Source organism: Hyla sarda, chromosome 11 (genome assembly GCF_029499605.1).
Source record: "Hyla sarda isolate aHylSar1 chromosome 11, aHylSar1.hap1, whole genome shotgun sequence".
Taxonomy (NCBI): Eukaryota; Metazoa; Chordata; class Amphibia; order Anura; family Hylidae; genus Hyla; species Hyla sarda.
The window spans coordinates 70798573-70826566 of record NC_079199.1 but is presented as its reverse complement, the minus strand read 5'-3'; the positions used below and the strand labels follow the sequence as shown (position 1 = coordinate 70826566).

The 27994-nt window shown below is 46.7% G+C and overlaps 1 protein-coding gene across 3 annotated transcripts in view; it reads right to left on the bottom strand.

Moving 5' to 3' along the window:
* The window catches only part of SH2D2A (SH2 domain containing 2A), a 258266-nt gene that overhangs the window by 54151 nt on the left and 176121 nt on the right, over positions 1–27994 (bottom strand). For 2 of the 3 annotated variants that reach the window (XM_056546543.1, XM_056546544.1), the window contains one exon: positions 25197–25362. In XM_056546543.1, the coding sequence (XP_056402518.1) occupies positions 25197–25362 (166 nt within the window). Of the gene's footprint in view, positions 1–10431; positions 10511–25196; positions 25363–27994 lie in introns of all 3 variants that reach the window. The other variant, XM_056546545.1, reaches the window with a different exon arrangement.

The following is a 27994-nucleotide window of genomic DNA, read 5'->3' as shown; positions in this document are numbered from 1 at the left end:
TTATTACTAACAATGCAACGCGTTTCGCGGACTAGCGGCTTCCTCAGCGTTGCCTGAAGAAGTGGCTAGTCAGCGAAATGTGTTGCATTGTGGGTAATAAACCTCACTTACCTTTTACTTGGTCTCAGCACCTGATTCATCCCACTGTGTGTTTGGAAGAAGGATCTTTGGTTTATGACAATCTTTACTTAGGCAGAGATCTTTTAGTAGAAGTAATTTACAAATCTTTTTAACTTTCTGGAGCCAGTTTTTTTTTCCTGGATAACCCCTTTAATTTTAGTTACTATCCTGCTCAGTTTACACAATATTACAACTATAACATGGCTACCATCGGTCATATGGAGGAATTTGATGTTTCCAACCGATCTTTATGGAATTCATATGCTGGAAGATTGATGTTTTATCTAGATGCATATAAGGTATCTTCTGATGCTATTCAGAAGCGAGCCGTGCTGCTGAGGGTTATAGGCCCCAAGACATATAATATTGCCCACTCTCTGAGGTCACCTAATAAACCCAGTGACTATTCTTATAAGGAAATTATTACAGTGTTAAAGAATCATTTTGTTCCTACCCCATCTGAAACTGTTAGGTATTTTCATTTCATGATAAAGAAAGATTTGATGAGAAAGTATTGCAGCTTACATTGCTGAACTGCACAAATTGTCAAAAAACTGCAATTTTACCAACAGTTTTGAGTCACTATTAGGAGACAGACTTGTGTGTGGTGTGAGAGATGAAATTACAAGCCAAGGGAAACCTAACCTTCACTTCAGCAAAAGAGGAGGCCTTGGCTTATGAGAGTGCAGGAGAACAGTTTACCTCATGACTGGCAGGTTACACAGGGAAAACTATAAATACTGTGCCCTGGCCCCTGTCATTTCTCACTACCCCTCCAACCCCCACTGTGAATTGCAACCCAGTTTTGTGTTGTAACTGTATACTAACCCTGTTCTGTGACATCACTGTGTATGTTTTCCCTGTACTGTGACATCGCTGCGTGTATTATCCCTGTACTGTGCTATAATTGCATATTAACCCTGTACTGTGACATCACTATGTGTATTATCCCTCTACTGTGGCATCACTGTGTGTATTATGGGCATTATTGCAACTTGGGGGGCACAGGACAGAGGTATTATTACATGTAGGGAGGGGCACAGGACGGGCATTATTATTATGTGGGGCACAGGACAGGGCCATTATTATGTAGGGGCACAGGACAGGGGGCATTATTATTAATTTGGGGGCACAGGGCAGGGGCATTATTATTGTGGGGGGGGGCATAGGACAGGGGGCATTATTATATTGTATATGTGCGGGCACAGGACGGAGCAATATTACTATATGTGAGGGGCACAGATTGTTTTGCATTTCAGAGGTATGGTGTGTATTATAAGAAATTTCTGGGGTGGCACAGTTTTTATAGGCCACAATATGTTGCAGTATGGTATTTAGAAGGTGCACTGTATGGCAAGGTTATATTCAGAGGTTATAGTGTGTGGCAGTATTACATATAGAGGATACAGTGTGTGGTAGTATTATATTCAGAGGGCGCAGTGTGTGGTAGTAATACATCCAGAGGGTACAGTGTGTGTCAGTATTATATTCAGAGAGCCCAGTATATGGTAGTATTATATTCAGAAAGTACTGTTTGTGGCAGGTTTATATTCAGAGAATATAGTGTGTGGTTGTATTACATTCAGAGGGCACGGTGTGTGGCAGTATTATATTCAAAGGGTGAAGTGTTTGGCAGCATTATAATTTTGTTTTCATATAGAGGACCAGTATCCGCTGGCAAAGTGAGGAGCCAGTGCTGTTCGGACGATAAGTTCTGCACAGAGAAGATTTATCTGGAACAAGTCCTGGCGGTATGTACTAGCTGCAGGGGCATACCTAGAGCATTTGGCACCCGGGCGGACCCTTTGTTTGGTACCCCTCCCCCCCCCCCCCACCCAGGGCGGACACTGTGTTTGCCCTCATCCCCCCCAATCCAAGAAAGTAAGAAAACAGGCACAAACTTTTTTCAATGTTTTCAATAATATTTATTGCACAAGTGCAGGAGTTTTGAAGAGGACCAGGACAGGGGTTTTGTAGAAGGGGATGGTGAAAAAAACTTCTAGAAAACTCCTGCCCTGCCCCTGTCTACATATCCATGGTATTTTCCCTTCTAGAAATCCCTTGCCCTTTATTTCAGCTCTGCCCCCCCCCCACACATAAAATCCCTGCACCCACCCTACACATCAAATCCATATCCCCTCCCCTTGTTATAAAAACCATTGCACTGCTCTCACAATTCATACACCTCTACACATAAAAACCTGCACACCCCCTTAAAAAAATAACACCTGAACACCCTCAATAATTGGAATCCCCTGCACCCCCTTAATAAATTAAAACACAGCACACCCCCTTTATAAAATAAAACTCAGCACACCCCCTTAATAAAATAAAACCATGCACCCTCTTAATAAAAAAAAAACCTGCATCCCCTTAAAAAATCACTTTCCATCTGCATCAAATAGAAACAAATCCAATTCCCCATCAATAAAATTAACAAATTGTAAAATCTGCACGTCGGCTGTGAGCGCTCCTTGCCTGTCGGCGGGGCTGAGATTTGCATTGCGGGATGTGCTCGCATGCGTGTCTCAGCCCATCACTCACCATCCTCTGTGTCAGCTCCCTGGTGTCCCTGCAGCTCCGGCGCGTGTGCCTAACGGTAGCTTTACTGAGGTAGACAGATGGTACAGTCTTTACAGCTAGGCCAGGATCCCAGAGAGGTGACCAGTAACACAGGGGACCTCTCAGCTTGTTGGGACTTGCAGTGACTTTGACAGAATTTAGCTGGCCACGCTTACTATAATAGACTTGACTGAAGATAGTGACAGCTGACAGAGATGACTTGACTTACTGACTTGTGGCTGTAATTTAGGCTTGAGGCCTCCAGATGTGCTGGACACTGGCTCTGAGATGTCTGGACTGGACTTGACCTCAGGATTTAGAGCAATGAATGATAAAAGAGGGAGATTGCAGCTCCTCCCTTCCTTATAAAGGGGGGCTGAGCAAGGAGCCCATAGGCTAGCTGCAGGTCATCTGGTCACCTGATGTTCTCTGGGTAACAAAACATGTGACTTTAACATATGACAACTGTCAGGATCCGGACTGGAATGCGGAGAGGACACAGGTGGTGGATCCTCTGTGTCAGTGAGATGATGGCGTGGGCCGTACCAGGGGAACGGAATCTAAGGGGTTACTGGTTTTCACCAGAGCCCGCCGCAAAGCGGGATGGACTTGCAGCGGCAGGTAACCCCCAGGTCGTTCCACCCGATAGCAACTCAACCTCACTGACAGCTGAGTCGGGCGCGGTACACAGGGACATGGCAAGAGCAAGGTCGGACGTAGCTGAAGGTCTGGGCAGACAGCAATGGTTCGTAGTCAGGGGCAATGGCAAGGGTCTGGATACACAGGGTATGGAACACACAGAAGTGCTTTCTCAGGGCACAAGACAACAAGATCCGGCAAGGACAGGAAGGCGAAGTGACTTTTTATATGTATTGAAGGTGTAGGTACTGATTGGGCCAGGCACCAATTAATGGTGCACTGGCCCTTTAACCACTTAAGGACCTAGGGCGTATGGATACGCCTTGACGTCCTGGTACTTCAGGACCCAGGGCGTATCCATATGCCCGTGGGAATTTCGGACCGCGCCGCGCGCCGGGCGGGGACCGCACCGGGATGCCTGCTGATATCGTTCAGCAGGCATCCCGCGCAAATGCCCAGGGGGGGGGGGGTCATCAGACCCCCCATGTCGGCGATCGCGGCAGATCGTTGGTGAATTCACACTAACGATCTGCCGCGATTCAGGTCATACGGTTCACGTGTGACCCGCTGACCCGAAGATACAAGGTGATCGGGGGTGCAATACACCCCCTATCACCCACTGTATCTATGGGGAGGTGGCAATTTCGTCACCCCCCCAGGAGCGCTGCTATTGGCTGGACGATCGTAAAGCTGTTCAAAGGTGCCAGGGACCCCCCCCCCCCTGTGAGGATTGGAGCCCCCTCAGGACCGATGATCCCCCATAGAGCAGGGACAGAAAACCCCACTGGGAAAGGTAGGAAAAAATAGTGTAAAACAGTAAAATAAAAGTAAAAAAAATAATTCCCCCCCACCTGACCCCCTAATAGGTCCCCAAGGGTCTGGCTGAGATTTTTTAGCTTGACCCGGGCCCTATTAGGGGTTCAGGGCGCTGCATTTGGCCCCCATTTTTTTTTGGCCGCAGCTTTTTATTTTTGTTCATATAACGGTGTGTGATTTCTAATCATACACCGTTATATATAGTATACACCAAGCACACACACTACATACATCCCCGCCACCCCCCACACACACACCCTCCCACCCCGCCGCCACCGCCCCCGCCACCGTAGAAAAAGGCGATGGCTCGCCGGGCATTTTCGGTAGCGGAGGCATACGCTTTTCTTGCCTCCCACTCCGAATCTGTCAGTGAGGACGATGAAGATCCAACATTCCTGTGTTATTCATCGTCCTCCTCATCATCTAGTACTGATGATGAGCCCCCTGCACGGCGGCGGAGACGCCGCCAGGTGAGGCCACGCACCCCCCATGAAAGTGCCCCAGTGGCTGGCACTAGTGTGAGTGGTGATGCCGCTCGTACTAGGAGTCCGACCCCCCAGACGATTTTACCGGAGCTCCCTTCCAGTGAACCTGTCTGGAGACCCCCAGAGGGTTATCAGCCACGGATTCCGGAGTTTGTTGGCGACTCCGGAATCCAGATTGACACGGCTGGGTTCACTGAATTTGACTTTTTCAGTTATTTTTTCAGTGACAGCCTGGTCAATCACATGGTGGAGCAGACGAATCCGTACGCCAGGCAGTTCATCGCCCACCACCCTGATTCTTTTTTGGCCAGGTCCAATGAATGATACGCCGTCACTGCAGCCGAAATGAGGAAATTTTGGGGCCTCGTGCTGCACATGGGCCTGGTCAAAAAGCCAAGTATCAGGCAGTACTGGAGCGGGGACGTCCTATACCAGACCCCGCTGTACAGTATGGCCATGGCACGGAAGCGGTTCAAGGCCATTTGGAAACGCCTGCATTATGCGTATTATCCACCCCGAAGTGATCCCACCTATGACCGGCTTTACAAAGTGAGGCCGGTCATCGATCACTTTGGGGACAAATTTTTGGAGGCCTATGTATCGCTTAGGGAGCTCTCTGTAGATGAGTCTCTCATCAGTTTTAAGGGGAGACTCATCTTCTGCTAGTATATTCCCTCGAAGCGGGCGCAATATGGCGTGAAGCTATATAAACTTTGTGAGAGGACCTCCGGGTACACTCTCAAGTTTAGGGTGTATGAGGGACGAGATTCCCGTATTGAACCCCCAGATTGTTCCCCCACTCTGGGTGTTAGCGGGAAAATCATTTGGGACCTTATGTACCCATTGCTGGATAAGGGTTACCACGTGTACGTGGACAACTTTTATACCAGCATCCCTCTCTTCACGTCCCTTGCCGCCAGATCCATGTCCGCTTGTGGGACCGTGCGGAAGAATCAGAGAGGCCTCCCTCTAAATTTTGTTCAGACACCTATGCCCAATGGTGAGTCCCGTGCCCTTACCCATGAAAACCTGTTGCTGGTCAAGTATAAGGATAAGAGGGATGTCCTTATGCTGACCACTATTCATGGTAACGGCAGCTCACCTGTCCCTGTGCAAGGTACCACAACAACGGTCCTCAAGCCCGATTGTACAGCATTCTGGACTACAATCGGTATATGGGGGGAGTTGATCTTTCTGATCAAATCCTAAAGCCATATAACGCCATGCGGAAAACACGTGTATGGTACAAGAAAGTTGCGGTCTACTTGGTACAGGTTGCCATGTACAACTCTTTTGTACTGTACCAGAACGCTGGCAACACAGGGACATACCTTCAGTTCCAAGAAGAAGTCCTAAAGGTCCTGATCTTTGCTGACCGGGAAAGAGCAGGCCGGACTTCCCAAGGAACTGAAGTTATAGGTGCCAGGATCGTCCCAGGCCAACACTTTCCAGGTGAGGTCCCCCACACTGGAAAGAAGGGACGATCCCAGAAAAAATGCAGAGTGTGTAACAGGAGGGGGATTCGGAAGGACACCACCTATCAATGTGACACTTGCCCTGATCATCCGGGCCGCTGCATTAAAAACTGCTTCAGGGAGTATCACACTTCCATGCAGTACTAAATTTTCCCTTTTCATTTAAATTTTCCATAATTTGACCCCAATGTACCAAGTCCAGAGTACATTCCAAGTTTTAACCCCATAAAACCACTAAATTGCCCAAAAAACTCTCATAAAGAAAAAATAATAATAATCTGATAAGACCTCTGGGGGTATTTTTTTCTCTGGGTCATGGATCACTGAGTCACTATCATCGGGGACTTTTTATGTTGCCTCAAATGCGCAGCGCTCTCTCTCCACCTGAGCGGGGTGCGCATTTGAGGCAACAGGTTAGGGACGGCCACACACATCATATTCCCAGAATGATGATTCAGAGCATAGGGTTTGGGGTGGGCATATTTTTTAGTTTTGGCTATGCTCTGGGTCATCATTCTGGGAACATAACCTGTTTTATCCTTTTATGTCCCACTGTACCCCTTGTTAGTTATTAGTGTACCCCATATAATGCCCCTTGAGGGGGGGGGGGGGTCCCACTGTTCTGGCTCCATAGGCAGAAGCTCAAGGCCCCTGACTGCTCTCCTGTTCCTCCTTGACCAGTGTGCACCCGGAGATCTGTTTTACGCCCAGATATGAGGTAAGTCCTTTTTCCAAAGAAATGTATTTACAAATTAAAATTTTTTTTTCTTTTCTGGCAGTAAATGTGACATGCCATCCCCCCCCACCCCCATTTCAGCCAAATTAGCAAATGTGACTCCTTCTCTTCTGAGCATTGTAGCGCTCCTGCAGTGCATTTGACATCCACTCATGGGGTACCTCCATACTCAGAGGAGATGGGGTTACAAATTTTGGTGGGTATTTTCTGCAATTAACCCTTGCAAAAATGTGAAATTTTTGTGAAAAAAAATTATTTTTTTTTTATATATGCAAAAGTTGTGAAACCCCTGTGGGGTATTAAGGCTCACTTTATTCCTTGTTACGTTCCTCAAGGGGTCTAGTTTTCAAAATGGTATGCCATGTGTTTTTTTTTTTTGCTGTTCTGGCACCATAGGGGCTTCCTAAATGCGACATGCTCCCTGAGCAAAATTTGCTCTCAAAAAGCCAAATATGACTCCTGTTACGCCGAGCGCTCCGGGTCCCTGCTCCTCCCCGAAGCGCTCCCGGCGTTTCTCTCCCTGCAGCGCCCCGGTCAGACCTGCTGACCGGGAGCGCTGCACTGACATTGCCGGCGGGGATGCGATTCGCATAGCGGGACGCGCCCGCTCGCGAATCGCATCCCAAGTCACTCACCTGTCCCGGTCCCCGGCTGTCATGCTCTGGCGCGCGTCTCTCTGAGATTTAAAGGGCCAGTGCACCAATGATTGGAGCCTGGCCCAATCACCCTAATTAGTTTCCACCTGCTCCCTGGCTATATTACCTCACTTCCCCTGCACTTCCTTGCCGGATCTTGTTGCCTTAGTGCCTAGAGAAAGCTTCTTCTGTGTTTACCATTACTGTGTTCCTGACCTCCTGCTATTACCATTGACTACGAACCTTGCTGCCTGCCCTGACCTTCTGCCATGTCCGACCTTGCTCTTGTCTACTCCCTTGTACCGCGCTTATCTCAGCAGTCAGAGAGGTTGAGCCGTTGCCGTTGGATACGACCTGGTTGCTACCGCCGCTGCAAGACCATCCCGCTTTGCGGCGGGCTCTGGTGAATACCAGTAGCAACTTAGAACTGGTCCACCGACACGGTCCACGCCAATCCCTCTCTGGCACAGAGGATCCACCTCCAGCCAGCCGAATCATGACAACTTCTTCTCTTCTGAGCATTGTAGTTCGCCCGTAGTGCACTTCAGGTCAACTTATGGGGTACCTCCATACTCAGAAGAGATGGGGTTACAAATTTTGGGGGGTATTTTCTGCTATTAACCCTTGCAAAAATGTGAAATTTGGGGGGAAACACACATTTTAGTGAAAAAAAATATATATATATTTTTTACATATGCAAAAGTCGTGAAACCCCTGTGGGGTATTAAGGCTCACTTTATTCCTTGTTACGTTCCTGAAGGGGTCTAGTTTCCAAAATGGTATGCCATGTGTTTTTTTTGTTGCTGTTCTGGCACCATAGGGGCTTCCTAAATGCGACATGCCCCCCGAGCAAAATTTGCTCTCAAAAAGCCAAATATGACTCCTTCTCTTCTGAGCATTGTAGTTCGCCCGTAGTGCACTTCAGGTCAACTTATGGGGTACCTCCATACTCAGAAGAGATGGGGTTACAAATTTTGGGGGGTATTTTCTGCTATTAACCCTTGCAAAAATGTGAAATTTGGGGGGAAACACACATTTTAGTGAAAAAAAATATATTTTTTTTACATGTGCAAAAGTCGTGAAACCCCTGTGGGGTATTAAGGCTCACTTTATTCCTTGTTACGTTCCTTAAGGGGTCTAGTTTCCAAAATGGTATGCCATGTGTTTTTTTTTTGCTGTTCTGGCACCATAGGGGCTTCCTAAATGCGACATGCCCCCCGAGCAAAATTTGCTCTCAAAAAGCCAAATATGACTCCTTCTCTTCTGAGCATTGTAGTTCGCCCGTATTGCACTTCAGGTCAACTTATGGGGTACCTCCATACTCAGAAGAGATGGGGTTACAAATTTTGGGGGGTATTTTCTGCTATTAACCCTTGCAAAAATGTGAAATTTGGGGGGAAACACACATTTTAGTGAAAAAAATATATATTTTTTTACATATGCAAAAGTCGTGAAACCCCTGTGGGGTATTAAGGCTCACTTTATTCCTTGTTACGTTCCTCAAGGGGTCTAGTTTCAAAAATGGTATGCCATGTGTTTTTTTTTGCTGTTCTGGCACTATAGGGGCTTCCTAAATGCGACATGCCCCCCGAGCAAAATTTGCTCTCAAAAAGCCAAATATGACTCCTTCTCTTCTGAGCATTGTAGTTCGCCCGTAGTGCACTTCAGGTCAACTTATGAGGTACCTCCATACTCAGAAGAGATGGGGTTACAAATTTTGGTGGGTATTTTCTGCTATTAACCCTTGCAAAAATGTGAAATTTGGGGGGAAACACACATTTTAGTGAAAAAAAAATATTTTTTTTATATATGCAAAAGTTGTGAAACCCCTGTGGGGTATTAAGGCTCACTTTATTCCTTGTTACGTTCCTCAAGGGGTCTAGTTTCCAAAATGGTATGCCATGTTTTTTTTTTTGCTGTTCTGGCACCACAGGGGCTTCCTAAATGCGACACGCCCCCCAAGCTAAATTTGCTCTCAAAAAGCCAAATATCACTCCTTCTCTTCTGAGCATTGTAGTTCGCCCGTAGTGCACTTCAGGTCAACTTATGGGGTACTTCCATACTCAGAAGAGATGGGGTTACAAATTTTGGTGGGTATTTTCTGCTATTAACCATTGCAAAAATGTGAAATTTGGGGGGAATCACAAATTTTTGTGAAAAAAAAATATATTTTTTTTACATATGCAAAGTCGTATAACCCCTGTGGGGTATTAAGGCTCACTTTATTTCTTGTTATGTTCCTCAAGGGGTCTAGTTTCCAAAATGGTATGTTATGTGTTTCTTTTGCTGTTCTGGCACCATAGGGGCTTCCTAAATGTGACATGCCCCCCAAAAATCATTTCAGAAAAACTCACTGTCCAAAATCCCACTGTCGCTCCTTCCCTTATGAGCCCTCTACTGCGCCCGCTGAACACTTGACATACACACATGAGGTATTTAATTACTCGAGAGAAATTGGGTTACACATTTTAAGAAAATTTCTCTCTTTTCACCCCTTGTAAAAATGCAAAAACTGGGTTTACAAGAACATGCGAGTGTAAAAAATGAAGATTTTGAATTTTTCTCCTTCAACTTGCGGCTATTCCTGTGAAACATCAGAGCGGGGCCGCGCGCTCCGGGGCAGAACAGCAGGAGGACGGAGCAGGTGAGGTGATTGGGATGCAACTCTGCGGGTGGGCACGTCCCGCTATGCGGATCGCATCCCCGCCGGTGATAACAGTGCAGCGCTCCCGGTCATCGGGTCTGACCGGGGCACTGCACACAGAAGAACGCCGCTAGCGCTCCGGGGAGGAGCAGGGACCCGGAGCGCTCGGAGTAACAGTACCCCCCCCCCTTTGTTCTCCCCCTCTTTTTGGAGCCCAGGAATCTGCGGACAAGCTCCTTGTCAAAAATGTTGGCCTCAGGTTCCCAGGACCTCTCTTCAGGGCCACAATTCTCCCAATCAATTAAAAAAAATCTTTTACCTCGGACGATCTTGGAGGCAAGGATCTCTTTGAAAGCGAAGACATCAGAGGAGCCAGAAACAGGAGCAGGAACAGTAACCTTGGGAGAAAAGCGGTTAAGCACAAGATTAGAAGTAGAGCAGGAAAAAAACCCTCAGGTATGGCACTGCAGACTCTTGTAGACAGATGAGGCGGATGCCAAAGGTAATAGGAAAGTCCTCAGCAGGACATTTTATTAAAAAAAACTATAAAATGGACAAGATTACGCATTTCGGGAGGATCCCTCCCTTCCTCAGATCAGGATAAGGACAGTACAACAATAGCAGGTTTATATAGCCCAATAATGGGTGCCAAAAACACATGGGAGGAGTAACAATCCAAACTTGAAAATCAAAGTACAGGAACAGAAACAGCACCTACATATAATATACAGTATGAATATACATTAGGAAGCAATACAATTACAAATTGTGGTAATATAAGGTCAGGTTATGTGTTGGACCATGGCTAGCAACTGCTGGAGAACCGCAGTGGGCCGGAAGCTGTCAGCCGGAGCATGTGAACAGTGTAACCAAAGCACTTCCTGTGTGAGAAGCACGTCAATAGCAGTGAGCTTTGAAGCTGGGCTGGTTGCCCTGGACGCGTTGCTATGCTAGGAGGTCACATGGTCAGCCCTCTACCAATCAGCTCTGAATGTGGTTTCTCCTTAATTGTGAGGGCTGTGAGGATCGTACTGGCAGAGGACACTGACAGGCTCCTATTCAGTGTAACCTGTGCTATTATTATCTATATGCAAATAGTGCTGTCAGGGGATACTGGCAGCCTGGTCAGTGTGGGCTGTATGAGCACTGTGTATACATAAGGATCGTGCTGTCAGGGGATACTGGCAGCCTGGTCAGTGTGGGCTGTGTGAGCACTGTGTATACATAAGGATCGTGCTGTCAGGGGATACTGGCAGCCTGGTCAGTGTGGGCTGTGTGAGCACTGTGTATACATAAGGATCGTGCTGTCAGGGGATACTGGCAGCCTGGTCAGTGTGGGCTGTATGAGCACTGTGTATACATAAGGATCGTGCTGTCAGGGGATACTGGCAGCCTGGTCAGTGTGGGCTGTATGAGCACTGTGTATACATAAGGATCGTGCTGTCAGGGGATACTGGCAGCCTGGTCAGTGTGGGCTGTGTGAGCACTGTGTATACATAAGGATCGTGCTGTCAGGGGATACTGGCAGCCTGGTCAGTGTGGGCTGTGAGCACTGTGTATACATAAGGATCGTGCTGTCAGGGGATACTGGCACCCTGGTCAGTGTGGGCTGTGTGAGCACTGTGTATACATAAGGATCGTGCTGTCAGGGGATACTGGCAGCCTGGTCAGTGTGGGCTGTGAGCACTGTGTATACATAAGGATCGTGCTGTCAGGGGATACTGGCACCCTGGTCAGTGTGGGCTGTATGAGCACTGTGTATACATAAGGATCGTGCTGTCAGGGGATACTGGCACCCTGGTCAGTGTGGGCTGTGTGAGCACTGTGTATACATAAGGATCGTGCTGTCAGGGGATACTGGCAGCCTGGTCAGTGTGGGCTGTGTGAGCACTGTGTATACATAAGGATCGTGCTGTCAGGGGATACTGGCAGCCTGGTCAGTGTGGGCTGTATGAGCACTGTGTATACATAAGGATCGTGCTGTCAGGGGATACTGGCAGCCTGGTCAGTGTGGGCTGTGAGCACTGTGTATACATAAGGATCGTGCTGTCAGGGGATACTGGCAGCCTGGTCAGTGTGGGCTGTGTGCACTGTGTATACATAAGGATCGTGCTGTCAGGGGATACTGGCAGCCTGGTCAGTGTGGGCTGTGTGAGCACTGTGTATACATAAGGATCGTGCTGTCAGGGGATACTGGCAGCCTGGTCAGTGTGGGCTGTGAGCACTGTGTATACATAAGGATCGTGCTGTCAGGGGATACTGGCAGCCTGGTCAGTGTGGGCTGTGAGCACTGTGTATACATAAGGATCGTGCTGTCAGGAGATACTGGCACCCTGGTCAGTGTGGGCTGTGAGCAAGGTGTATACATAAGGATCGTGCTGTCAGGGGATACTGGCAGCCTGGTCAGTGTGGGCTGTGTGAGCACTGTGTATACATAAGGATCGTGCTGTCAGGGGATACTGGCAGCCTGGTCAGTGTGGGTTGTGTGAGCACTGTGTATACATAAGGATCGTGCTGTCAGGGGATACTGGCAGCCTGGCCAGTGTGGGCTGTGAGCACTGTGTATACATAAGGATCGTGCTGTCAGGGGATACTGGCAGCCTGGCCAGTGTGGGCTGTGAGCACTGTGTATATAAGGATCGTGCTGTCAGGGGATACTGGCAGCCTGGTCAGTGTGGGCTGTGTGAGCACTGTGTATACATAAGGATCGTGCTGTCAGGGGATACTGGCAGCCTGGCCAGTGTGGGCTGTGAGCACTGTGTATACATAAGGATCGTGCTGTCAGGGGATACTGACAGTCTCTTAGACACTTCAGACTATGTGAATCATGTGAGGATCGCACTGTTAGGGGATAAGGAGGCATGAGAGGGAGACAAGATATTAATAGAGAACTATACAGGGATATTAATCTGTTTATCAGTGCAGAGAAGAAGTAAGCACTCCCTGTATAGTGATCACATTGTAAGGGGGAGACTCACATTGTCATAGGCAAAGATGAAGGTGATATGTAAAAGAGGACATGCTGGTGTGGTATTATGATGTGTAACAGCATGGTATAGTATAACCAGGTATTAACTAATAACAAGATTACTATTTTAGTCATGATCGGACCATGTTAGGTATGTGTTGTTGATAGGAACTTGTGTAGTGATAACATATGGAGTGATATGCTGTGTCTTAACCCCTTAAGGACCATGGGCGTACAGGTACGCCCTTGGTCCTGCCCTCCTGATGTAACGCGGGGTTACACAGTAACCCCGCGTCATATGACGGCGGGCCCGGCGTCATAGTGAAGCCGGGACCCGCCTCTAATAGCCCGCAGCGCCGCGCGCTCAGAGCTGAGCACTCAGGCATGAGCACTCATGCGGCAGAATCGTTGATCACTGGTTTCTTATGAGAAACCAGTGATCAATGATGAAGATCAGTGTGTGCAGTGTTATAGGTCCCTATGGGACCTATAACACTGCAAAAAAAAAGTGAAAAAAAAAAGTGAATTAAGATCATTTAACTCCTCCCCTATTAAAAGTTTGAATCACCCCCCTTTTCCAATAAAAAAAAAAACCAGTGTAAATAAAAATAAACATAAACATATATGGTATCACCGCGTGCGGAAATGTCCGAATTATAAAAATATATGATTAATTAAACCGCTCGGGCAATGGCGTGCGCGCAAAAAAAATCCAAAGTACTAAATAGTGTAAATAGATCAATAAGTCCTATCAATGCAAAAATGGTACCGTTAAAAACTTCAGATCACGGCGCAAAAAATTAGCCCTCATACCGCCCCATACACGGAAAAGTTAAAAAGTTATAGGGGTCAGAAGATGACAATTTTAAACGTATTAATTTTCCTGCATGTATTTATGATTTTTTCCAGAAGTCCGACAAAATCAAACCTATATAAGTAGGGTATCATTTTAATCGTATGGACCTACAGAATAAAGATAAGATGTCATTTTTACCGAAAAATGTACTACGTAGAAACGGAAGCCCCCAAAAGTTACAAAACAGCATTTTTTTTCAATTTTGTCGCACAATGATTTTTTTTCCGTTTTATCGTAGATTTTTGGGCAAAATGACTGATGTCATTACAAAGTTGAATTGGTGGCGCAAAAAATAAGCCATCATATGGATTTTTAGGTGCAAAATTGAAAGAGTTATGATTTTTTAAAGGCAAGGAGCAAAAAACGAAAATGCAAAAACGGAAAAACCCCAGTCCTTAAGGAGTTAAGGGCCATAATAAGTATAAAACCCTATATCAACCATTGGTGTACAATGGATCAGAACACCCTACGTAAACAGTACACTCTTTGTCACCTAGTAAAAATATAAATATGTGCATAGCATTAAGAAATATAATATAAATATAAAGAAATATAAATATGTGCATAGCATTAAAAAATAATTATATATATAAATGGGTCTAGGTACTATATGAACATGTAGTAATGAAAACACATGTACAAATACATATACACACACATGCACATATATACACATACATATACACATACACCCATCTACACACATGCATAAACATATACAAAACCATATAGGGCATAATGGTTTCAACTGCATATGCATGGGGAAGCTGTAGAACAGAAGAATAAAGTAAGAGCAGGACTGAATTATCTGATGACAAGGTGATAGCCTTATTTATAGGGAGCATTCTATCATCTCATTAAGACCTGTGGGCACCAATGTTTGAAGTTTGTATATCCAGTAATTTTCTCGTTTACGTAAGGTATTAAACCTATGTGGAATGTCCCTGGATATACTTTCTATTGGGGGTAATTGAAATAACATTGAAGTTTTGACCATGCTGTTCAGTTATATGCCGGGAGACACTATGGAGGAGAAATATTAAACCATATAACTAAACAGCATGGTCAAAACTTCAATGTTATTTCAATTACCCCAATAGAAAGTATATCCAGGGACATTCCACATAGGTTTAATACCTTACGTAAACGAGAAAATTACTGGATATACAAACTTCAAACATTGGTGCCCACAGGTCTTAATGAGATGATAGAATGCTCCCTATAAATAAGGCTATCACCTTGTCATCAGATAATTCAGTCCTGCTCTTACTTTAATTCTTCTGTTCTACAGCTTCCCCATGCATATGCAGTTGAAACCATTATGCCCTATATGGTTTTGTATATGTTTATGCATGTGTGTAGATGGGTGTATGTGTATATGTATGTGTATATATGTGCATGTGTGTATATGTATTTGTACATGTGTTTTCATTACTACATGTTCATATAGTACCTAGACCCATTTATATATATAATTATTTTTTAACGCTATGCACATATTTATATTTCTTTATATTTATATAATATTTCTTAATGCTATGCACATATTTATATTTTTACTAGGTGACAAAGAGTGTACTGTTTACATAGGGTGTTCTGATCCATTGTACACCAATGGTTGATATAGGGTTTTATACTTATTATGGCCCTTAAGACACAGCATATCACTCCATATGTTATCACTACACAAGTTCCTATCAACACCACATACCTAACATGGTCCGATCATGACTAAAATAGTAATCTTGTTATCAGTTAATACCTGGTTATACTATACCATGCTGTTACACATCATAATACCACAGCAGCATGTCCTCTTTTACCTATCACCTTCATCTTTACCTATGACAATGTGAGTCTCCCCCTTACAATGTGATCACTATACAGGCAGTGCTTACTTCTTCTCTGCACTGATAAACAGATTAATATCCCTGTATAGTTCTCTATTAATATCTTGTCTCCCTCTCATGCCTCCTTATCCCCTAACAGTGCGATCCTCACATGATTCACATAGTCTGAAGTGTCTAAGAGACTGTCAGTATCCCCTGACAGCACGATCCTTATATACACAGTGCTCACACAACCCACACTGACCAGGCTGCCAGTATCCCCTGACAGCACGATCCTTATGTATACACAGTGCTCACAGCCCACACTGGCCAGGCTGCCAGTATCCCCTGACAACACGATCCTTATGTATACACAGTGCTCACACAGCCCACACTGGCCAGGCTGCCAGTATCCCCTGACAGCACGATCCTTATGTATACACAGTGCTCACACAACCCACACTGACCAGGCTGCCAGTATCCCCTGACAGCACGATCCTTATGTATACACAGTGCTCACACAACCCACACGGACCAGGCTGCCAGTATCCCCTGACAGCACGATCCTTATGTATACACAGTGCTCACACAGCCCACACTGGCCAGGCTGCCAGTATCCCCTGACAGCACGATCCTTATGTATATACAGTGCTCACAGCCCACACTGGCCAGGCTGCCAGTATCCCCTGACAGCACGATCCTTATGTATACACAGTGCTCACAGCCCACACTGGCCAGGCTGCCAGTATCCCCTGACAGCACGATCCTTATGTATACACAGTGCTCACAGCCCACACTGGCCAGGCTGCCAGTATCCCCTGACAGCACGATCCTTATGTATACACAGTGCTCACAGCCCACACTGGCCAGGCTGCCAGTATCCCCTGACAGCACGATCCTTATGTATACACAGTGCTCACACAGCCCACACTGGCCAGGCTGCCAGTATCCCCTGACAGCGCGATCCTTATGTATACACAGTGCTCACAGCCCACACTGGCCAGGCTGCCAGTATCCCCTGACAGCACGATCCTTATGTATACACAGTGCTCATACAGCCCACACTGACCAGGCTGCCAGTATCCCCTGACAGCACGATCCTTATGTATACACAGTGCTCACACAACCCACACTGACCAGGCTGCCAGTATCCCCTGACAGCACGATCCTTATGTATATACAGTGCTCACAGCCCACACTGACCAGGCTGCCAGTATCCCCTGACAGCACGATCCTTATGTATACACAGTGCTCACAGCCCACACTGGCCAGGCTGCCAGTATCCCCTGACAGCACGATCCTTATGTATACACAGTGCTCACACAACCCACACTGACCAGGCTGCCAGTATCCCCTGACAGCACGATCCTTATGTATATACAGTGCTCACAGCCCACACTGGCCAGGCTGCCAGTATCCCCTGACAGCACGATCCTTATGTATACACAGTGCTCACACAACCCACACTGACCAGGCTGCCAGTATCCCCTGACAGCACGATCCTTATGTATACACAGTGCTCACAGCCCACACTGACCAGGCTGCCAGTATCCCCTGACAGCACGATCCTTATGTATACACAGTGCTCACAGCCCACACTGACCAGGCTGCCAGTATCCCCTGACAGCACGATCCTTATGTATACACAGTGCTCACAGCCCACACTGACCAGGCTGCCAGTATCTCCTGACAGCACGATCCTTATGTATACACAGTGCTCACACAGCCCACACTGACCAGGCTGCCAGTATCCCCTGACAGCACGATCCTTATGTATACACAGTGCTCATACAGCCCACACTGACCAGGCTGCCAGTATCCCCTGACAGCACGATCCTTATGTATACACAGTGCTCACAGCCCACACTGACCAGGCTGCCAGTATCCCCTGACAGCACGATCCTTATGTATACACAGTGCTCACACAGCCCACACTGACCAGGCTGCCAGTATCCCCTGACAGCACGATCCTTATGTATACACAGTGCTCACACAGCCCACACTGACCAGGCTGCCAGTATCCCCTGACAGCACGATCCTTATGTATACACAGTGCTCACAGCCCACACTGACCAGGCTGCCAGTATCCCCTGACAGCACGATCCTTATGTATACACAGTGCTCACAGCCCACACTGACCAGGGTGCCAGTATCCCCTGACAGCACGATCCTTATGTATACACAGTGCTCACACAGCCCACACTGACCAGGCTGCCAGTATCCCCTGACAGCACTATTTGCATATAGATAATAATCGCACAGCTTACACTGAATAGGAGCCTGTCAGTGTCCTCTGCCAGTACGATCCTCACAGCCTTCACAAGTAAGGAGAAACCACATTCAGAGCTGATGGTAGAGGGCTGACCATGTGACCTCCTAGCATAGCAACGCGTCCAGGGCAACCAGCCCGGCTTCAGAGCTCATTGCTATTGACGTGCTTCTCACACAGGAAGTGCCTTGGTTACACTGTTCACATGCTGCGGCTTCCGGCCCACTGCGGTTCTCCAGCAGTTGCTAGCCATGGTCCAACACATAACCTGACCTTATATTACCACAATTTGTAATTGTATTGCTTCCTAATGTATATTCATACTGTATATTATATGTAGGTGCTGTTTCTTTTCCTGTACTTTGATTTTCAAGTTTGGATTGTTACTCCTCCCATGTGTTTTTGGCACCCATTATTGGGCTATATAAACCTGCTATTGTTGTACTGTCCTTATCCTGATCTGAGGAAGGGAGGGATCCTCCCGAAACGCGTAATCTTGTCCATTTTATTGTTTTTTTTTATAAAATGTCCTGCTGAGGACTTTCCTATTACCTTTGGCATCCGCCTCATCTGTCTACAAGAGTCTGCAGTGCCATACCTGAGGGTTTTTTCCTGCTCTACTTCTAATATTGACTCCCAGGACGACTTGTTTCCTCCTGCAACCCATCGGCATAGCAGCGACTCGCACTACAGTACCCAGATTATATCGTGGGTGATATGCTTTTTTGCATAGATCTCAAGTTGAGCGGCCATCTACAAGCCCCGTGGGGTTGCCCCCCACCCACCACCCGATCTATTGAGGGTAAATACACGAGGCGCCGTCCGTCGGTCCTTTCTTTTCTTTTCTCTACAGTTAAGCACAAGAGGTTTGAGAAGAGACACATGGAAAGAGTTAGGAATGCGAAGAGAAGAGGGAAGATGAAGCTTGTAAGAGACAGAATTAATTTGATTCTTGATCTTAAAAGGGCTGAGGTAGCAAGGACACAAATTGTAGCTAGGGACTTGAAAGCGTATGTATTTGGCAGAGAGCCACACTTTGTCCCCAGGGAGAAAGACAGGAGGAGTTCTTCTTTTTTTTTATCTCTCTTATCACTCTTTCCACTTGTCCATTGGATTGGGGGTGATAGGAGGACGAGAAATTGAATTTGATCTTTAATTGATTACAGAGAGCTCTCCAAAATTTTGACACAAATTGAATGCCTCTATCCAAGACAATATGCGTGGGAAGCCCGTGAAGACGAAAAATCTGCAGAAAAAATTGCTTCGCCAACTGTGGCGCAGAAGGAAGGCCTGGAAGCGGAAAAAAGTGAGCCATTTTGGAAAAACGATCAACGACCACCCAGATGACAGTGTTGCCATGGGATACAGGAAGATCCGTGATGAAGTCCATGGCTATGTGGGACCAAGGCTGTTCAGGCACCGGCAGCGGATGAAGAAGACCTGCAGGCTTTTGACGAATGGTCTTGTCACGTGCACATACTGTACAGGCTCGTACAAAATCAGTCAAATCCTTTTCCAAGGAGGACCACCAATAGTGTCTGGCAATCAACTGTAAAGTCTTTTTTATTCCAGCGTTACCAGCCAGAAGGGAGGAATGGCCCCATTTGAGGATCCGGAGGCAAAGACGGGGAAGAACATAAGTCTTTCCTGGAGGGACAGGTACCAGAGAAGCAGGAGCAGAAGAGATCAGGCACTCAGGGGGAATGATCGACTTCAGAGGCATCGGTGGTACGAGATAGAGCATCGGCTCTGACATTCTTGTCTGCGGGCCGAAAATAAATCAGAAAGTTGAAACGGGCAAAAAACAACGACCACCTAGCCTGGCGAGGATTTAGCCGCTTGGCGGATTGGAGATAAGACAAATTTTTGTGATCTGTATAAATGGTGATGGGGTGTAGGGATCCTTCCAAAAGATGTCTCCACTCCTCAAGGGCCAACTTAATTGCCAACAGTTCACGGTCTTCGATGGAACAATTTTTTTCTGTTGGTAAATAGGTTTTGGAGAAAAATCCGCAGGTGACATTTTTTCCTTTAGCGGATTTTTGTAGGAGAACAGCTCCGGCTCCAACAGAGGAGGCGTCAACCTCGAGGAAGAAGGGCTTCTGAGGATCAGGTCTGGACAAGACTGGAGCAGAGGAGAAGGCGGCTTTGCGGTGGTTAATGGCTTCCTCCGCCTGTGGCGGCCAGGATTTCGGATTAGCATTTTTCTTAGTCAGTGCTACAATAGGAGCAACGATGGTGGAGAAGTGGGGAATGAATTGACATTAGTAATTTGCAAATCCGAGAAATCTTTGGATTGCTCGCAGGCCAGTGGGGCGAGGCCAATCCATTACCACAGAAAGTTTATCAGGATGCATTTGAAGACCTTGTCCGGACACAATGTAACCCAAGAAGGGAAGACTGCTGCGTTCGAATAGACACTTCTCGATTTTGGCGTAAAGTGGATTTTGGCGTAGTCGCTGGAGCACTTGACGAACATGAAGGCGATGTTCCTCTAGGTTGGAGGAAAAAACGAGGATGTCGTCAAGATAGACTACCACACAAGAGTACAGCATATCCCGAAAAATGTCATTAACAAAGTCCTGAAAGACTGCTGGTGTGTTGCATAGGCCAAAAGGCATAACTAGGTATTCAAAATGATCATCTCTGGTATTGAAGGCGGTCTTCCATTCGTCACCTGCACAAATAGGGATGAGGTTATAAGCGCCCCTTAGGTCTAGTTTGGTGAAAATATTGGCACCTCTCAGTCGGTCGAAGAGTTCGGAGATGAGGGGCAGAGGATAGCGATTTTTTACGTTAATTTTATTGAGGCAGCGATAATCAATACAGGGGCGGAGAGATCCATCTTTTTTAGCGACAAAGAAAAATCCAGCTCCAGCTGGGGAAGATGATTTCCGGATAAAACCTCTTTTGAGGTTTTCTTGTATATACTCCGACATAGCTTGGGTTTCCAGGGCAGATAGTGGGTAAATCCTACCACGGGGCGGTGTGGTACTAGGGAGCAGGTCGATAGGACAGTCATAGGGTCTATGTGGTGGTAAGACCTCTGCCTGCTTTTCACAGAAAACATCCGAAAAGTCCTGATAGGCCTTGGGAAGACCAGGCATGCAGTAGCCATGGAGACTTGGCAGGAAGAAACTGGGTGAAGATATCGCTTGTGGCAAGAAGACCCCCAGCTCTTAATGTCCCCGGGGACCCAGTCGAGGCTATGCAAATGACATTGGAGCCAGGGCAAGCCCAGAAGAATTTCAGAAGTGCAGTTGGGTAGCACAAAAAATTCAATATATTCATGATGGTGAACTCCAACAGAAATGAGTAGCGGTTGAGTGCGGTAACGCACGGTGCAGACCAGTCTCTCTCCATTGACGGAGGAAATGAAGAGAGGCTTGACGAGACGGGTAACTGGAATGTTGAATCTGTTTACTAGAGAGGCTTCAATGAAACTTCCTGCTGAACCCGAGTCCAAGAAGGCCACAACGGAGAAGGAAGTAGCATTAGCGGGTATAGCAATCCGCACAGGTAAAGTCAATCGTGGAGAGGTAGAATTCACTCCTAGCAACGACTCTCTTACGTTGACTAGGTGAGTGCGTGCGTTTCTCAGATGCGGAGGACGAATAGGATAGCCTTTTAGGAAATGTTCGGTGCTAGCACAGTATAGGCACAAGTTTTCATTCCTACGGCGAGTCCTCTCTTGTTGGGTCAGGCGAGACCGATCCACTTGCATAGCCTCCTCGGTAGGAGGCACAGGAACAGATTGCAAAGGACGTTCAAAGAGAAGAGCCTGGGAGGAAAACCGCCTGGTGTGAACAAGATCCTTTTCCTGACGATGCTCCTGGCGTCTTTCCGAGAAACGCATGTCGCTGCGGGTGGCAAAATGGATGAGTTCAGACAAGTTAGGAGGAATTTCTCGTGTGGTCAGGACATCTTTGATGTGACTGGATAAGCCTTTCTTGAAGGTCGCGCAGAGGGCCTCATTATTCCAGGATAGCTCAGAGGTGAGGGTGCGGAACTGGATGGCGTATTCGCCCACAGAAGAACTCCCTTGGACAAGATTCAGCAAAGCAGTCTCGGCTGAGGAAGCCCTGGCTGGCTCCTCAAAGACACTACGTACTTCTGAGAAGAAGGACTGGATTGTAGCTGTGGTAGGCTCGTTGCGGTCCCAAAGCGGTGTGGCCCATGACAAGGCCTTTCCAGACAGGAGGCTGACCACGAACGCCACCTTAGACCGTTCAGTAGGAAATTGGTCCGACATCATCTCCAGGTGTAGGGAACACTGGGACAGGAATCCACGGCACTGTTTAGAGTCCCCATCAAACTTGTCAGGTAGAGACAGACGGAATCTGGGAGCAGCCACTCGCTGGGGAGGAGATGCAGGAGCTGGGGGAGGAGATGGTTGCTGCTGTTGTGGCAGAAGCTGTTGTAGCATAGCGGGCAACTGAGTCCACTGCTGTCCTTGTAGCGCGATCTGTTGTGACTGCTGAGCGACCACGGAGGTTAGGTCAGCGACACTGGGCAGCTGGACCTCAGCGGGATCCATGGCCGGATCTACTGTCAGGATCCGGACTGGAATGCGGAGAGGACACAGGTGATGGATCCTCTGTGTCAGTGAGGTGATGGTGTGGGCCGTACCAGGGGAACGGAATCTAAGGGGTTACTGGTTTTCACCAGAGCCCGCCGCAAAGCGGGATGGACTTGCAGCGGTAGTAGCAGAAGGTCTGGGCAGGCAGCAATGGTTCGTAGTCAGGGGCAACGGCAAGGGTCTGGATACACAGGCTATGGAGCACACAGAAATGCTTTCTCAGGGCACAAGGCAACAAGATCCGGCAAGGACAGGAAGGGGAAGTGGGTTTTTATATGTATTGAAGGTGTAGGTACTGAATGGGCCAGGCACCAATTAATGGTGCACTGGCCCTTTAGATTTCAGAGAGCCGGCGTGCGCGCCCTAGAGAGCGGGGCCGCGCGCGCCGGGGCAGAACAGCAGGAGGACGGAGCGGGTGAGGTGATTGGGATGCGACCCGCGGGCGGGCACGTCCCGCTACGTGGATCGCATCCACGCCGGTGATAACAGTGCAGCGCTCCCGGTCAGCAGGTCTGACCGGGGCGCTGCACACAGAAGAACGCTGCGAGTGCTCCGGGGAGGAGCAGGGACCCGGAGCGCTCGGCGTAACAACAACCATTATCATGTGACCATATAAACCATGTGACCATATCAAAGGTCCTTTAAACATAATATACAATTATACAGATTATAGGGGTACAATGCAGGTGAGCCCTGGGGACGTGCAGGGACTCAAGCTGATAGGATTGTGAGATGCATAACCCGTACCGGGACATCACACTAGCAACACTACTGCTGTCTGCACAGACTTCATCCTGATTTAACATCTGAATTGCAAAACAATGGAGCGTTGTTTGACCAGTAAAAGACATAAACTCCAGCTGTCGCATTGCATTATCAACAATAATTAAGTACAAGAATTAACACTATGCTGTGCTAAAAGCACCACCAGTGATAAGAGCTGACTTAACTAAAATAATGTCTGCCTCATGAGCAGAAAATAAATATATCCCTACTGACCATACATGTAGAACTGCCTTTGGTCATTGTCTCACATATTTGTGAAGTACTACAGGCTGGATATTAGTGTTGAGCGGCATAGGCCATATTCGAATTCGCGAATATTCGCAAATATATGGACGAATATTCGTCATATATTCGCTAAATTCGCATATTCGTAATATTCTCATTTTATTTCCGCATATGCGAAAATTTGCGTATGCGAAAACTAACATATGTGAAAATTAGCATATACAAAAATTAGCATAAGTGCAAATTTGCATATGCGAAAATTAGCATATGCAAATGTTTGCATATGCGAAAATTTGCACGCCAGTCTCACACAGTAGTCTCACACAGTAGTATTATAGCCTTTTTTACACCACACAAGCTGGAAGCAGAGAGGGATGATCACTGTGATGTGTACTGTGGAAAAAAAAAAAAAACGAATATTCATAATTACGAATATATAGTGCTATATTCGCGAATATGCGATATTCACAAATAAAATTTGCATTGCGAGTATTCGCGAGCAACACTACTGGATATCGGATAATTTGGGTAGCCAGCCTTCAGTACTACTGTCCACAGGGCAAAACTACCCCCAAATCCCCATTGGTTCAAAGCAGCAGCACATATATTTTCTACCCACTAAAGTTGTTAAACTGCAGAACTTGGTGTTATATTATTTTTTTGTAGTTGTTAAAAGTACATAGTGAGGGTATGAAGTATTAGGTGTTATATAGACTGTGCAATTATAGAAACGAAGAATGTGTCAACAGATGAAAAGCATTTGACCTATCTAGTCTGCCCAATATTTCAGAATACTATCAATAGTCCATGGCCTTATCTTATATGAAGAATAGCATTATGTCTATCCCATGCATGCTTACACTCCACTTTATTTGCAGCTGCTATTTCTACTGGAAGGCTATTTATTTGTCAGGATTTGACCAGAACAGGAGAGTTTTACTCTGGGTCTAGACAGTTACATAGTTAGTATGGTTGAAAAAAGACATATGTCCATCAAGTCCAACCAGGGAATTGCAGTGAAGGGTGTAAGGGGATAAGGGGAAGGGATGTAGTTTTATTTCTGCATAAGCATTAATGTTATTTTGTTCCAGGAATGTATCTAACCCTGTTTTAATGCTGTTAATTGTTCCTGCTGTGACCAGTTCCTGAGGTAGACCATTCCATAAATTCACAGTCCTCACGGTAAAGAAGGCGTGTCGCCCCTTTAGACTAAACCTTTTCTTCTCCAGACGGAGGGAGTGCCCCTCGTCCTTTGGGGGGGGGGGGGGGGGTTTAACCTGGAACAGTTTTTCTCCATATTTGCTAACACTTATAAAGGTGGCAGCAGGGAGCACCTTGTCAGATTGGAAATAACTACCTGACTTCCTCTGTGGTGTAAGCAGCTAATAACTACTGAAAGGCTTGTTTTTTTTTTAACAGATGTCATTTACAAACCTGTATAACTTTCTGGCACTAGTTGATTTATAATATTTTTCTCTAGAATACTTCTTTGACTCTGAATTTCCCAATAAAATATGTCAAAACAGATTTGAATAATGTTACATTTTTGGAATTATAGAGTCCAGTGTTTACCATAGGACAGGCCATTGTTAGCATCTCTTTATAAGGCTCCACAGGAAACATACAGTAGTGATTGACTAGCTCTTCCAGACTGAGATGAACGCTCTTTTCTCCTTCTATAACATATCGCTTGTCTTCCGGGTGATTAATCATAAAATGGCGGCAGCGCTCAGTGCCTCTGCAAGATAAGACCGTAAAAGTTGTAGTTTTAATTGCAGGGTTTTACAGTTGTTAGGTTTATCTTATATAAGAGTGCATGATGAAGTAATGTATATACTATACTGGGATCAATGACTATGAGATGATATTTTTATTGATATGATACCTTATGCACTACAATTAGGTTTTATTTAGAAAGGCATATTGTACCCCGGTTTAACTGTATTTAATTTTGGGTAAAAATCTCAACCCCCACGGACCCACTGGCTTATTCAGTAGAACTGATGGGATCTGGGTGTTACATCCAGAATACAAACAGTTTAAAGGGTCACTCTCATTAAAACTAATTTTTGCTATTGCACTTCTTATGGTAAATGAAAAATATTTCTAATATACTTTGTTTAAAAGAAATGAAGTTTTCTATGTTTTATTTGTGCTTAAAAAAGCTCAAGAGCACATTTTCCTCCAACTCATACACAGACTTTGGACCAAAGTCCAAACACAGGAAGTGCCGCCTGGAGTGCTGAGGGGGGGGGGGGGGGGGTGTCCAGCCTCATCCAATCATAGCTCCTCTCACACATAACTGCCATATGCTCCAGGCGGCACTTCCTGTGTTTGGACTTTGGTCCAAAGTCTGCGTATGAGTTGGGGGAAAATGTGCTCTTCAGCTTTTTTAAGCACAAATAAAACATGGAAAACTTCATTTTTTTTTTAAACAAAGTACCGTATATACTCGAGTATAAGCCGAGTTTTTCAGCACGATTTTTCGTGCTGAAAACACCCCCCTCGGCTTATACTCGAGTGAACTCCCCCACCCGCAGTGGTCTTCAACCTGCGGACCTCCAGAGGTTTCAAAACTACAACTCCCAGCAAGCCCGGCCAGCCATCGGCTGTCCGGGCTTGCTGGGAGTTGTAGTTTTGAAACCTCCGGAGGTCCGCAGGTTGAAGACCACTGCGGCCTTCGACATCATCCAGCCCCCTCTCACCCCCCTTTAGTTCTGAGTACTCACCTCCGCTCGGCGCTGGTCCGGTGCTGCAGGGCTGTCCGGTGAGGAGGTGGTCCGGTGGGATAGTGGTTCCGGGCTGCTATCTTCACCGGGGAGGCCTCTTCTAAGCGCTTCGGGCCCGGCCTCAGAATAGTCACGTTGCCTTGACAACGACGCAGAGGTGCGTTCATTGCCAACGTACTTCTGCGTCGTTGTCAAGGCAACGCCTCTATTCCGGGCCGGAAGCGCGGAGAAGAGGCGCCCCCGGTGAAGATAGCAGCCCGGACCACCTCCTCACCGGACAGTCCTGCAGGACCGGACCAGCGCCGAGCGGAGGTGAGTACTCAGAACTAAAGGGGGGTGAGAGGGGGCTGGATGATGTCGAAGGCCGCAGTGGTCTTCAACCTGCGGACCTCCGGAGGTTTCAAAACTACAACTCCCAGCAAGCCCGGACAGCCGATGGCTGCCCGGGCTTGCTGGGAGTTGTAGTTTTGAAACCTCTGGAGGTCCGCAGGTTGAAGACCACTGAGGGCGAATGATGACAAGGGGATGATGAAGGGGGGATGTGTGGGATGATAAGGGGATGATGAAGGGGGGATGTGCGGGATGATAAGGGGATGATGAAGGGGGGATGTGTGGGATGATAAGGGGATGATGAAGGGGGGATGTGTGGGATGATAAGGGGATGATGAAGGGGGGATGTGTGGGATGATAAGGGGATGATGAAGGGGGGATGTGTGGGATGATAAGGGGATGATGAAGGGGGGATGTGTGGGATGATGACAAGGGGATGATGATGAGGATGTTAATTACGGGTCTGGATGATGACAGGGGGGGATGATGTATTTCCCACCCTAGGCTTATACTCGAGTCAATAACTTTTCCTGGGATTTTGGGTTGAAATCGAGTATATACGGTATATTAGAAATATTTTTCATTTACCATAAGGAGTGCAATAGCAAAAATTTGTTTTAATGAGAGTGCACCTTTAAGTGTCAAGTTCAGTAGGGAAAAATGCACCCTACACTCACCACAGCCACTGTCAGCCCTAAATGGCAGCCCTCAACTAGGCAGAGGTACCTGCAATGACTAAGTGCCTGGGGCTCTAAAGCAGTGTTTCTCAAGCACGGTCCTCAAGTACCCCCAACAGGTCATGTTTTTTTAGGATATCCTTAGTTTTTCACAGGTGATCTAATTGTGGTGATGTCTGATTCATTGATCATAATTATATTACCTGTGAAAGACTAAGGAAATCCAGAAAACATGACCTGTTGGGGGGTACTTGAGGACCGCACTTGAGAAACACTACTCTAAAGGAATGTTAGACAAGCCATGTCAGAAGCAGGCAAACACAACCAGGATAGAATCAGAAAGTCCAAAAACTGGCAAGGGGGTCAGAACCATGAGCAACAGAGCAATAGCAAATCAGAAACAGAGACAATAATAAAGAATAAAAGAATCTCCTGGAAATTTGAAAGTCAGAAGTCAGGCAAAGGTCCAGGAACACAGATTAATCAGGAATACTAATGAAGAGAAAAATACCACAATCATACAGGTATCTGTGACCAGCACACCACCTGTTTAAATATTCTGCTGTTCAGGAGGTTTGAGCACCGGCACCGCATCTGATTGGCCCCGCACTACTATCTCCAAATTGACTTCCTG